General features: G+C 33.7%; 1 protein-coding gene and 1 pseudogene across 1 annotated transcript; one reads left to right on the forward strand and one right to left on the reverse strand.

The window, feature by feature from the left end:
- Nucleotides 1-638: 638 nt before the first annotated feature.
- On the forward strand, nucleotides 639-2,715 carry LOC149579501 (cytochrome P450 709B1-like; annotated as a pseudogene).
- A 9,851-nt stretch (nucleotides 2,716-12,566) lies between these two features.
- LOC149579502 (cytochrome P450 CYP72A219-like) lies at nucleotides 12,567-13,617 on the reverse strand. The gene is made up of 4 exons (XM_089801956.1): nucleotides 13,602-13,617; nucleotides 13,293-13,432; nucleotides 13,019-13,197; nucleotides 12,567-12,774 (listed from the first exon to the last, which is right to left on the reverse strand). Exons 1-4 carry the CDS (start codon nucleotides 13,615-13,617, stop codon nucleotides 12,567-12,569), a joined length of 543 nt encoding a protein of 180 aa, XP_089658082.1.
- Nucleotides 13,618-14,151: the final 534 nt, after the last annotated feature.

The raw sequence follows: 14,151 nt of genomic DNA on the forward strand, positions 1-14,151 counted from the left end.
AAAGCCTAGTGGCATAAACAAGGTTCCAAATGATATAGTTTACCAACTACAATTCAACAACCCAACTTTAAAGTACTAATTGTTTTGAAGTTCGGATAAATAGCCTACTAGTTGTTACTCTTGGTCGTATTCCTAACCACGAAGAAATGCTAACGTTGTAATTGCTATTATGATAATAACTACAATTAATTTGTATTTGTATGTAGCTTCTTTTAAAATTTAAAACTTAATTAAATCTAAGGAAAATTGATGTCAATTAACAGAAAATTAGAAATTAGTGTGCAAAAATATATTATCAAAATAATAATTTCTAATGAAGGAGCTATTAACTCCAAATAAATGTATTAAGTAAATATCATTAATTCTAAGTACTTACCAAATGTATAATTACTATTTTAATTAACCTTTATCATCATATATATATATATATATATATATATATATATATATATATATTCTTGAAAAGAAAATATTAAATAAATATATTTAAGGTAGATATCTTTAATTTAAAAAGCAGATCGCAAAGAGGAAATGATGCGCAATAAGCTATATTATATATACAGCAGAAGAAACTTCGTCTTTCAACCTGGCATTTTGAGTAGATAAAAGTCGAGGGGTTTAATATAGGAGCACAAAATATGGCAGCCAATATTGTCATTTCGGCAGTGAAGGAGGAAGCTTTAGCGTTACCTCCAATGGCAGACGCAGACCTGGAAATGAACAAGAAAATCCTAGTCTTGGACTTGGATGACACACTCATACATGCTAGTGTTCAGCCCGATCAACAAAGATTCGACTTTGCGATAGAAATTAATACTGCGCAAATAGACAGGAAATACTACATCTTGAAGAGACCCGAAGTCAAAAATTTGCTGTAGGAATGATCAGATCTTTATGAAATCGTAATCTTTATAGCTTTCGAATCAGTCTATGCAAATCCAGTACTGGCCGAGCTCAATCCGCAGGGCAAAATAAAGCACTACCTTACTAGAGAGAATTGCGCCGATCTTCCAGGAATTCCTGCTATTTTCGTGAAAGATCTTTCGAATCTCAGAAGGGATTTGAAAAACATCATCTTTGTGGATGATCGGTCATTTTAGTGCTTCTAGATGGAAAATGTGTTTCTGATCCTGACATTTACAGGTGATGTCAGTGACATGGCACTCGTGGAAATTTAGATTATTCTATTGTGATTTAGATTTCATTTAGTTTCATTTAGATTTAGAATTGCATTCAAAATTATTTAGATTTGCATATAAAAGTGTCGCAATGTCCACGCTAGATGTCAGAGAAGACCCGGCTTAAACAGCACACACTAAGCTTTTGACTGCTTAGGTGGCTGTGGGCCCATTCTTCCCTCAAACGTTCGTTAATGTCTGCTTCCGTTAAGAAAGTAATCGTCGTTACCATTTTGAATTCGAAAATTATTCCCGCTCGTTTGATGGCATAGAAAGAAGCGAAGGACATGAGGACTGTATACATCGCAGCTGTCATGGAACACTTCACCGCTGAGACACTTTTCACAATCTTCAAAAGCTGTTTAAGCCGGGCCGTTTAAGTCGGGCCCTTGTGAATTAGACCTAACTGCTTTCATGGAGAGACTTACAGCAGAAATCTTAATGAGGGTCGGATTTGGAATGGACTACAGCAAAGATGGGAAAGAAATATGCGAAGATATGAGGAGATTAGAAGAGATAATGAACCACAATATTCGATATCTGTGGCTGCCAGGTTCCAGGTATGATATGATTCCTTTCCGAATGGGAAATTTGAGATTTGGGTTGTTTTCATCATAATAAAGATGAATGTTTCGAGCTCACATTTATATTTTTCTAAAAATAGATATATTCCCATACCCTCAAATCTGGAGGCTTGGAAGCAGATTATAGAGAAATGAAAAGAGAGTAAATCACATGGGAGTGATCTTCTTGGGTTGATACTCTTAGAAACAGAGAATGTTTCTTCAGATGGTAAGCATTTTAGCCACACACAAAAGCAAGTAATGGACGAGTGTAGAGCATTCTTCTTGGGAGGAAGAGAAGCAACGAGTGTTCTCATAACATGGACAATACTCCTGTTGGCACTCAACCAGGACTGGCAACAAAAGGCTCACGAAGAAGCAATTGCAATCATTGGAAACAGCAATCCCACCATGGCCTCTTAGCGAAGCTCAAAATTGTAAGTATTTGATAGTACAGATCTCGCTCTGGAATTCCTCCAAAAAGAAACATTAATGAACTAATACTGCAAAATGTTTTTTGATAGATTGGGATGATATTGAACGAGACGCTGAGGTTGTAACCACTAGTAATAGGCGTCGTCGGGCAGGCATTCGAGGACATAAAATTAAGAGATGATTTTATAATTTCCAAGGGTGTGAATGTGGTGGTAGAAACATTATTAGTGCACAGGGATTCCAGGTACTGGGGAAGTGATGCAAATGAGTTCAGGCCAGGGCGTTTCAGAGATGGAATAAACAAAGCTACAAAGAATCATCTGTATGCATTCATTCCATTTTCTGGAGGGCCAAGAGCGTGCATAGGCTAGAACTATGCCTTACTGGCAACAAAGGTTGTGGTGACTATGCTGGTTAAAAGGTTCAGTCCATTTAGTGCTAGCAGTGGACACAGGCATGAACCTGTAGCCCTATTCACTTTAAGTCCTCAACATGGGATGCCAATTATGGTGGAAACAATTGAATGCGATGAATACTAGTTGATGAATATATAATTTAATATTTTATGTTTGTATGTTCACATTGATCTAATTAATTATTTTATATACAAAAGTAATCGGTGTTTTTTTTTAATATTTTCTATAAAATATTTTGTTATTGTATTGAGCCTATTCAATTAGTAAGAGTTAGTTATTTGGTAGACCCATATACAACCATTCAACTGTAGGAAGACAAAATGTACACTAATAAAACATATTTTTTTTATCAATAAAAAATAAAAATATATTAAATTTTTCCTTAAATTGTGTTTGGTGATGGAATATTATTGATGAGAGCTTCCAATGTAAAGTATGAGATCTAGTTTGTCCCTAACATAAATGATACTAAAGAGCATGTCATGTCTAACAGAGCAAGTTAAAATCAAATAAAATAAAATTATTTTCTTTAATGTTGAATTCAAAATTGTTATTTGATATTGCACATTTATCAAATTATAATAACTCTTCTATATGCATTATTATCACTAAAAGAAATAAGCAAATACTTTGTTTAACTTATTAATATAAATAATGGAATTTACAAAAAGATGGAGTGCTATAAAAACGAAACTTTAGGACACACTTGAATTTTTCTTAATGTCATGAGACCAAACAAATCTCTTGGAATCTAGATTGAAGATATACTCCATCTACTAATTAAAAAGCACTAAATGTGTATTGATCATAGCTACATCTATACCATTATGTGTTTTTTATATAATCTAAATTCTATCATTTTACTAGTTCATTATTTTACTGGCCATTATGGAATCAAATGTCTCCTAAACTAAAAACCAACATAAATACTAGCCCAACATTATCAAATCACAAGTAATACATGACCAACCCAATAGAACTATAACTAATCCACAAGTATTAAAACATATGTTCAATACATGATTCCTAGAATTTTCACAAAATAATTAGGATATATGTGGAAATTGAAGAAGTTTTTCATGCTTACATGGAGGGCCCCACTATTTCTTCCATAGAGGATGGACAAGCATCTTCTATATTGTTGTCTAGTCTCCCTTCTCCCTCTCCACCACTTCTTCATCTTGAGAATATTTTCCTTTAGAGGAAAAACTTGGATCATTCTGCATCGCATGCATCCTTTCATCATGTTTATTTTATTTACCATTCTTTAGATTCATCTATAGACATCCTAAGCTCTTCTTGTAATACCTCAATTATCCCCATAGATTTCTTTGGAAAACTCACAACTATTTTGATTTCCACCTCTCTAAACACTTGAAGTAATGTGTCAAAGGTCATAAAAGAAATATTAGCAACCATATATGCTAGAATATCAAATAGAAAAAAAAATGCAAACACAACATAATGTACTGTAGATGTCTCAAGGCCAAGTGAAATGGCTAAGAGCGTGGCATCATCAATCTGTCTGAGCTCCTCCTCGATCATCAACTAAACATGAATGAAGATCACATACATATAAAAGTCAATATGGCTTTAAAATTAAAATTATTATATTATAAAAATTAACTTTAAATTGCATATGTCATAACAGAAAAATATATACATGTACCGACACCGAAAGAGTCCATGCCTCTGCATTCCCCTCCTCTCTTGCATTAGGGTCTGTAGCCTCTGCGTGTGTGTCTGGTGTATCCTCGTCTAATACAAAATGATACTCAAGAAGATCACCTATGGGACCCAGGCAAATATTCTTGCATGTAATGCAAGTGTGAGGCACACAAACGTGTGATGAGCTAGCCGATGATGAACTGGCACTAGCATCATCAACACGAGGAGGCAAGACTAACCTAGCCTAAGATATCATTAGGCTACTTAGCCTATGAATGGCTTTGATGGTTTGAGAGCTAGCCTCTATCATAATATTTGGATGCTGCACTTGAGGAAGGGGGGAGATATTAGTGGGGGGGACAAAAGTGCCAACTTTCTTCTGCTGGGAAGAGGGTCTATCCTGAGGAGCTCCTAGTCCTACACCCATGTTGGGCTTCATGCTCCAATAGTTCACTTTAAGTTTCAACACAAATTTTGCATATAATTTTCTAAGGAAATAAAATGGTATGTCTAAATTGCCATGTGGAGGGATATCAAATACCATCCACCAACGATCCCAAAATTTTGCACATATGACGTCATTTGTGCACCATTTAATCGATAGTTTGGATTTGTTTGGGTCAACTAGTAAGCTCATTTTCAAGTTCACAAAAAGGCTAGCCAAATCGTCTTTTCTTATGTTGAGGGCCGCAATCTCATCATAATCCAAACCATCATCAAATATCTCGTGCATTTCATCACACCAATGAAGAGTGGCATTTTGTTGGTTTGTAAGGGTTTCAATGTTATCCACTATGGTGTTTAATGTGGATAACATAGGAGCCAATGCGGGTACATTATTATATGTTCTATGCAAACCTCTCAACTTGATGAGATTTTCATTTATCAAATCCTCAATTCGAGGAGGGTTTTGAGGGGGTAGAGGATCATTTGGTGGATGGTTTTGTAGGGGTGCTGGATTGTTTGGTGGGGGATTATGAGGAATATTATTCCCTACCTCAGTGTCATCATTCTGATTAGCCATTCCTATTGAATTGCAAAACGTAATATATATTTTAAAACAACCTTAGTTTTAACCTTTTTTTTCAAAAAAACCCTAGATTCAACTAAAACAAATAAAATCATCCTAAAATCTATTGAATTTAAGTTTAAAATGAGTTGGAAAAAAAAAACATGCTTTAATATCTAATATCCAATATTCGATCATATATCCGATCACCCTTGCTAAAAATTGTCCCCAAATAATGTAATAATGGGCCTGCAGGTCTGTGTTTTTTATTTTATGTTGTCCGCAGGTATCAAATATCCGTTTCAATATCGGATATTCAATATAATATCAGATATCTGATATAACATCGGCTATCCGATATGCAATATTATATATAAATGCTAACATATAATATCTTGCATTTTTATTATTATATTATATTTTATATATAATATATTACATTATATTATAGTTTATATTTTATTATATTATATTTAATATTTTTTATTATATATTATATTAAAATATATTACTTTTCTATTATTATATTATATTTTATATATATTATATTACATTACTATATATTATGATATTAAATATTATATTATATTATTATAATATAATATATTATTATAATATAATATTATTATTATAGTATAATATTATACGATTATGATATTATAATAATAATATTATATTAAATAATATATTATACTATTATAATATAATAATTTTATATTATAGTATAATAATTATAATTATTATATTGGTATAATATTATTTCGCTAAATATTGGATATCCGATATGAGATCAGATATCCAATAAAACTAGGCCTTACCTTCCAAGTTTGGTACCTGGATAGGTAAAAAAAAGTCAGTAGATTTTGAAGCGCTTTTAGATGTCTTCAAACTCTACTTTTTTCACATTGCCACTTTTTGGCACACCATGATCCTGCACATACCCTGGATTGGCTGGATATTTTGGAATTGATAAAACATTGAGTTTGTTGAAAGACAAATATTATTGGCCACAAATGTATAAGGATGTTCAAAAATTTGTAAAGAGTTGTGGAGTTTGTTAAGTTGCAAAAGGAGTAAGTCAGAATACTGGTTTGTATACACCTATTACTATTCTTGAGAAACCTTGGACTAACATCAGTATGGATTTTGTTCTTGGATTGCCTAAGATAGTGAAGGGATATGATTCTATATTTGTTGTGGTGGATAGATTTTCTAAGATGGCTCATTTCATACCATGTAAGAAGACATTAGATGCTGAGCTTGTTGTTGAACCTTTCTTTAAATAAATTATGAGATTGCATGGACTACCAAGAAGCATTATTTCTGACAGAGATAGGAAGTTTGTTAGTTATTTTTGGAAGACTTTGTGGAAGAAGATGGGTATTGAATTGAAGTTTAGTTCTACATTCCATCCACAAACAGATGGACAGACAGAGGTTATGAATAGAAGCTTGGGTAATTTGTTAAGATGTTTAGTTGGAGACAAGCCAAGTAATTGGGAGATGGTATTTGCACAAGCTGAGTTTGCATATAATAATTTTGTGAATAGGAGTACAGGGAAGACACCTTTTGAGATTTTTACTGGAATGCATCCTAGAGGTATATCAGATTTGATGATTTTATGGAGTCTTTGCATAAGGAAGTGAAGTTGAGGTTGGAACAACACAATCAGAAGTATAAGGAGAATGTTGATTAGTCTGGAGGACATCATAATTTTCAAGTTGGTGATGAGGTGATTGTTCATTTAAAGAAAGGAAGATTTCCTATCAAAACATACAGTAAGCTGAAGATGAAGAAATTTGGACCTTGTAAGATCTTGGAGAAGTTTGATAGTGGCAATGCTTATGAAGTTGAGTTACATGATAACATGGATATATCTCCTATATTCAATGTTGTTGATCTATGTAGGTATCATGAGTTAGATGATGAAGTTTCTATACTTGATGACTATCCTAAGAAGCAGATTGAAGAGGTTGAATAGGTATTGGATCAGAGAATTGGTAAGAGTACAATAGGAAAGGATTACTATGAGTATTTGGTGAAGTGGAAAAATAGACCTATTGAAGATGCTACATGGATTTCTCAATCTGAGTTGGATTCAACTTAGGTTGTGACACTTGTATGATTCAAGAGAATCATTTTTTTCTCCAACCCTAGTTGTCTGATGCAGGAGCATCCTGGGTTTTCCTTGTAACCCTACACATTTTTGTTCATTTTGTTAGCTGCTACCGAGTTCCAGTTTCTAGTTGCTACTGAGTTTAGTTCTAGTTGCTATCGAGTTCCAGTTTCTAGTTGCTACCAAGTTCCAATTGCTATCGAGTTCCAGTTTCCAATTGCTACTGAGTTTTAATTTCTAGTTGCTACCGAGTTCCAGTTGCTATCGAGTTTAGTTCTAGTTGCTATCTAGTTCTAGTTGCTATCAAGTTCCAGTTTCTAGTTGCTACCGAGTTCATAGTTACTACCATGTAATCGCTTTGGATGCCAAGCTTGTGTGGATGCCAAGTGCCAGTTTTGGAAAGCTTTCTTTTGTTGAGTAATCTATGTCTGGTTCCTGTTTGGGCCGACTTTACTCACATTTAATTTTGGTGTAGGTAGTTATCTTTGGTAAGAGCCGACTTGTGGCTTCTCTATGTTCTAGAATGTTCTATCTTTGGTAAGAGCTGACTTGTGGCTTCTCTATGTTCTAGAATGTTCTATCTTTGGTAAGAGCCAACTTGTGGCTTCTCTATGAGCAGATTTTAGAGAGTTTAGAAAGAGAAGGCATATATGTCTAGAAATGTGAATTCAAAGCTAGATCATGGATCTAGAAGTTGTATTTTGTTCTTGGCCATAACCCAGAAGGCCTTACAGCTTGGCATGTATGTTGTTTACTTGATGAATTAATAAAGATATCTTGTTCTCTCTTCTCGGTGTTGTGTTTTTCATTGTGTGACTCTTGCAGGTTGGTTTGGATAGCTAGGTGTGGCCTAGGCCCTGGTTGTTCTATTCCTTCCTATGTCAACAACACTAGAGTAAGCAACTCTAATTTAGCACATGGTGTCTACAATATAATTTTACACACTACACCTTTGTAGGCATATCTTCTCATCATTACACTAACTCCTATGCTTAATGGGGGATATTCCACTCCTAGTTGACATTTGTCTTGTTGTAAGACTTATCAATGTGCTGACTCCTAGTCAATCTAGAGGCCTTTATATATAGGCACTCCTAGTGTGTGCTAAATCAATATTTGAGAACAATATTCATTCTCATATCATTAATCTAATCATACATTATTTGGTCAATATTGTGCTTGTCTTGTGCTTCTTGATCTTGGCTTCATTTTATCCTAAGGAAAATTCTTATAGTATTCAAAATAAAATTTCTAAAGACTTGTACAATAGATTACTAAATAGCAAGAGAAGAGTAGTAGAGGAAGATACAAAATTGAGAGAAAATATGTGATGTTACCAGTGATGAGGATACATAAAGAATTTTGAAAGGTATTGAGCCCTTGTTGAGGAACAAGATTTGATCAAAATTTTAATATAAATATGGTTAAATACTCCACAACTAGACATTGTCACAAATGCCTAATATTTTTGTAAAAGAGGTATAGGAATGCCATGTACAAAATTTAATAAATATATATATCCTCTTCCTTAATCCATAGAGGTAATCTAGTTCAAGAAATAATTTTAATAGCTTTTCCAGACATTCTATTAAGGGCATAAGTTTTAGGCAGGAATTTACATGTCTTAGAAGAAGGAAGGATGATCATGGATACTCCTATTAGAAATAGAAATTTTTTATTCTATTATCTACAAAAAATTAGAATATTTTGTATTTTAATGAAGTGGGAGCATGAACTTCAAGTGTTTAGAGAGGTGGAAATCAAAAGTGCTGTGAGTTTTCTAAAGAAATCTATGGGGATAATTGAGGTATTACAAGAAGAGCTTAGGATTTTGTTAGATGAATCTAAAGGATGGTAAATAAAATAAACGTGATGAAAGGATGCATGGGATGCAGAATGATCCAAGTTTTTCCTCTAAAGGAAAATATTCTCAAGGTGAAGAAGGGGTGGAGAGGAAGAAGGGAGACTAGACAACAAGATAGAAGATGCTTATCCTCCCTCTATGGAAGAAATAGGTGGGCCCTCCATGTAAGCATGAAAAAATTCTTCAATTAATACATATATCCTAATTATTTTGTGAAAATTCTAGGAATTATGCATTGAACATATGTTTTAATACTTGTGGATTAGTTATAGTTCTATTGGGTTGGTCATGTATTACTTGTGATTTGATAATGTTGGGCTAGTATTTATGTTGGTTTTTAGTTTAGGAGAAATTTGATTCCATAATGGCCATTAAAATAATGAACTGGTAAAATGATATAATTTAGATTATATATAAAGGATAGAATGGTATAGATGTAGCTATGATCAATACACATTTAGTGCTTTTTAATTAGTAGATGGAGTATATCTTCAATCTAGATTCTAAGAGATTTGTTTGGTCTCATGACATTAAGAAAAATTCAAGTGTCTCCTAAAGTTTAGTTTTTATCAGAAGCACTCCATCTTTTTTGTAAATCTCATTATTTATATTAATGTGTTAACCAAAGTATCTGTTTATTCCTTTTAGTGATAATAATGCATATATAAGAGAACTTTATTATAATTTGATAAATATGCAATATCAAATAACAATTTTGAATTCAATATTAAAGAAAATTATTTTATTTTATTTTAACTTGCTCTGTTAGACATGACATGCTCTTTAGTATCATGTATGTTAGGGACAAACTAGATCTCATATTTTACATAGGAAGCTCACATCAATCATGTTCCATCACCAAACAAAATTTAAAAGAAAATTTAATATATTTTTATTTTTTATTGATTAAAAATAATATGTTTTATTAGTGTACATTTTGTCTTCCTACAGTTGAATGGTTGTATATGGGTCTACCAAATAACTAACTCTTACTAATTGAATAGGCTCAATACAATAAGAGATATTTTATAGAAATCTTTTTTTAAAAACACCTATTACTTTTCTATATAAAATAATTAATTAGATCAATGTGAACATACAAACATACAAACAAAAAATATTAAATTATATATTCATCAACTAGTTTTCATCGCATTCAATTGTTTCCACCATAATTGGCATCCCATGTTGAGGACTTAAAGTGAATAAGGCTACATGTTCATGCATGTATCCATTGCTAGCACTAAATCGACTAAACCTCTTAACCAACACAGTCACCACAACCTTTGTTGCTAGTAATCCATAGTTCTAGCCTATGCACGCTCTTGGCCCTATAGAAAATGGCATGAATGCATATGGATGATTCTTTGTAGCTTTTTTTATTCCATCTTTGAAACACCCTGACCTGAACTCATTTGCATCACTTCCCCAGTACCTAGAATCCCTGTGCACTAATAATGTTTGTCCCACCACATTCACACCCTTGGAGATTATAAAATCATCTCTTAATTTTATGTCCTTGAATGCTTGCTCGACGATGCCTACTAGTGGTGGGTACAAAGGTAAAGGATTGGAAAAACATCAACAAGGAATCATAGAGCCTATTGAGCCAATGATGAGACCAAAGTATGAAGGACTAGGATATATGACAGATGTAATAAATGATTATATGGATTCAATCAAATTTGTTCAATGTAAACAATATATGCAATGTTCAAATTGTAATAGGAAAGGGCATATGAAAGACAAGTGTTGGGATCTACATCCATGTAGTCTTTGTGGATTAAAGAGTCATTATGAAAAGACATGTTGGAACAGAGAGTGTAAAAAGAATTCTATGGAGAAATGCTTCAAAATGGACGTTGGATGGAGTTATCACAATTGATAGTATTTGATGCCACATTTTCATATTCTTTATCACAAACAACCTCAACAAAGTCACACTTTTCTAGTGGTGAATTCAAATCATTTGTACTACATGAAACATCACATACTGATTTTTCTTTGACACATGCATTTTTTTTAGTGATGGATTGATTTAGTTCATCCTTTAACAAGTCATTTTCTTCTTTTACTTTCTTCATTTTCGCCTCTAATTCATCTTTTAACAAGTAATTCTTTTCTTTTACTTTCTTCATTTTCTCCTCTAATTTATCATTTCTTTTCTTAACATTATCCAACAACTTCAATTTTTTCTCTAGCTTTCCATTTGCATCTATATAGTCATTAATTTGATTTAAAAAGTTGCATCTTTCTAGATTCATTTCTTTTCTTAACTATGTAAGTTCTTCTTGCAAACAATTCTTCTCACAAATTAAGTCTCCATTTTCTTTCTTCACATTTATTAATTCTTTTTCTAAAATGTCTATCTCAAAAATTAAATTTGCATTTGTCTTGAACACTTTTTTACCTTGCTTCCCCATTGCACAAATAACACTTCCTTTGAATCAACTTAGCATTTTTTTCACATTTCACAATCACAATCACAATTTCAGATTTTCTCATCTATTCTTTTAAAAATTCAAATGTAAGATTATTGAACATGATCACCATCTCAACAATATCACACCAAACTCTCTAACCTTTTCTCTACATTGATAAAATAGATAATTTTACCTCCAACAATCTCAATCTTCTCTTAATGTAGCAATAGACAAAATACCAATAGCCCTTCTCTTGAGTAATCTTTTACCATACATTTTTGTTCTCCTTTAGACAACTACTTCAAAAAACAAAACAATCTATTCCACTGCCCATCTTGATTTTCCAAACACCCAAGGGTTTCTTAGATGCTGCTCAATCAGATTATAACTTGCAATAAAAAAATTCACACAAAAAATTTTTGCCACAGCCCAAGAGTCAATAATGCTCTGATACCATGTTGAAAACTAGATATCACAGAGAAAAATTAGAATATGAGTAGAATAGAAGAAATATAAATCATTTTATTAACTCATAACTCTCTGTGATTGAGATACATCTGTTGTAGTTTTACCTCTAATTTATAGAGGCTTCCAGCAACTAAAGTAGTAGAGGAAGGTTTTAGGCTTTTGACAAGTGGATGGTTGAATGAGGCATAGGACTTAGTCCATTGGGAGATGTGGATTTCTAATATTTAGATTTCTAGGAGTATACAGTTGGTACTGTAGTTCAGTTGCAACAAACAATTGACATGGTTAGAGGAAGATTATTAACATTCCAATAGGGTACAACCTCAACGTCTCATTCAATATCATCCCAATCTATCAAAAAACATTTTGCAGTATTAGTTCATTAATGTTTCTCTTTGGAGGAATTCCATAGCAAGATCTGTACTATCAAATACTTACAATTTTGAGCTTCACTAAAGAATCCATGGTGGGATTGCTATTTCCATTGATTGCAATTGCTTCTTCATGAGCCTTTTGCTGCCAGTCCTGATTGAGTGCCAACAGGGGTATTATCCATGTTATGAGAACACTCGTTACTTCTCTTCCTCCCAAGAAGAATGCTCTACACTCGTCCATTACTTGCTTTTGTGTGTGGCTAAAATGCTTACCATCTGAAGAAACATTCTTTGTTTTTCAGAGTATCAACCCAAGAAGATCACTCCCATGTGATTTATTCTCTTTTCATTTCTCTATAATCTGCTTCCAAGCCTCCAGATTGAGGGTATGGGAATATATCTATTTTTAAAAAAATATAAATGTGAGTTCGAAAGATTCATCTTTATTATTATGTAAATAACCCAAATCTCAAATTTCCCATTTGGAAAGGAATCATATCATACCTGGAACCTGGCAGCCACAGATATCGAATATTGTGGTTCATTATCTCTTCTAATCTCCTCATATCTTCACATATTTCTTTCCCATCTTTGCTGTAGTCCATTCCAAATCCGACCCTCATTAAGATTTCTGCTGTAAGTCTGTCCATGAAAGCAGTTAGCTCTAATTCACAAGGGCTCGGCTTAAACGGCCCGGCTTAAACAGCTTTTGAAGATTGTGAAAAGTGTCTCAGCGGTGAAGTGTTCCATGACAGCTGCCATGTATACAGTCCAGTACTGTACTCATGTCCTTCTCTTCTTTTAATGCCATCAAACGAGCGGGAATAATTTTTGAATTCAAAATGGTAACGGTGATTACTTTCTTAACGGAAGCAGACATGAACGAACGTTTTGAGGGAAGAATGGGCCCACAGCCACCTAAGCAGTCAAAAGCTTAGTGTGTGCTGTTTAAGCTGGGCCGTCAGAGAAGAGCTCCAGCAGGTTCTCTATCCCATGTCAGCGGCTCTAGCGGGGTGTTGTCCCATGTGAACAAGAAAATGCTGGTTCTAAAATTGGATGTGGAACCCCCACCGTGTTATGATTTTACGGCCGACGAAACCCATTACTTTGTCAAACGGCCCAGAGTAGACATGCTAGTTGACTAGGTAGCAGAGCTTTTTAGAATTATGGTGTATTGGGAAGATGATGAGGATTTTGTGAATGGTGTGCTGGACAGGTTGGATCATCGGCTAGTCAGACTGGTTCCTCCTTCACATCTTGAGAGCGGAGTGTGCCAGGTCATCGTTGTTGATGTGGGACCTTAGGGTTTTTGCAGTCAAAACCCCAATGTGTACCCCATTTCAGAGTTCAAGGATGACATGAGTGATAAAGCGTTGTTTGAACTCACTGACTTCTGTAAAAAGATTGCCCATTCCACATCGGATGTAACGGCAGAGATTTAGTTTCATTTTCATCCTTTGCCGATGTGCACATCAGTGTATGATGGTAATTTCAAAGGAAATGTTGGCGTGTTAAGAAATGAAGGTAGCAATCCAAAGGGAAAGAAGATTCAAGGGTTGAGGAAGAAGTAAATGAAGGGGAAAAAGTAAATGAAGGGAAAAAGGAATTTGATAATAGTGAGGTTAAAATAAATTAAT

This window comes from Cupressus sempervirens, chromosome 1 (assembly GCF_028749045.1).
Source record: "Cupressus sempervirens isolate cs-2001-9-10 chromosome 1, ASM2874904v1, whole genome shotgun sequence".
Taxonomy (NCBI): domain Eukaryota; kingdom Viridiplantae; phylum Streptophyta; class Pinopsida; order Cupressales; family Cupressaceae; genus Cupressus; species Cupressus sempervirens.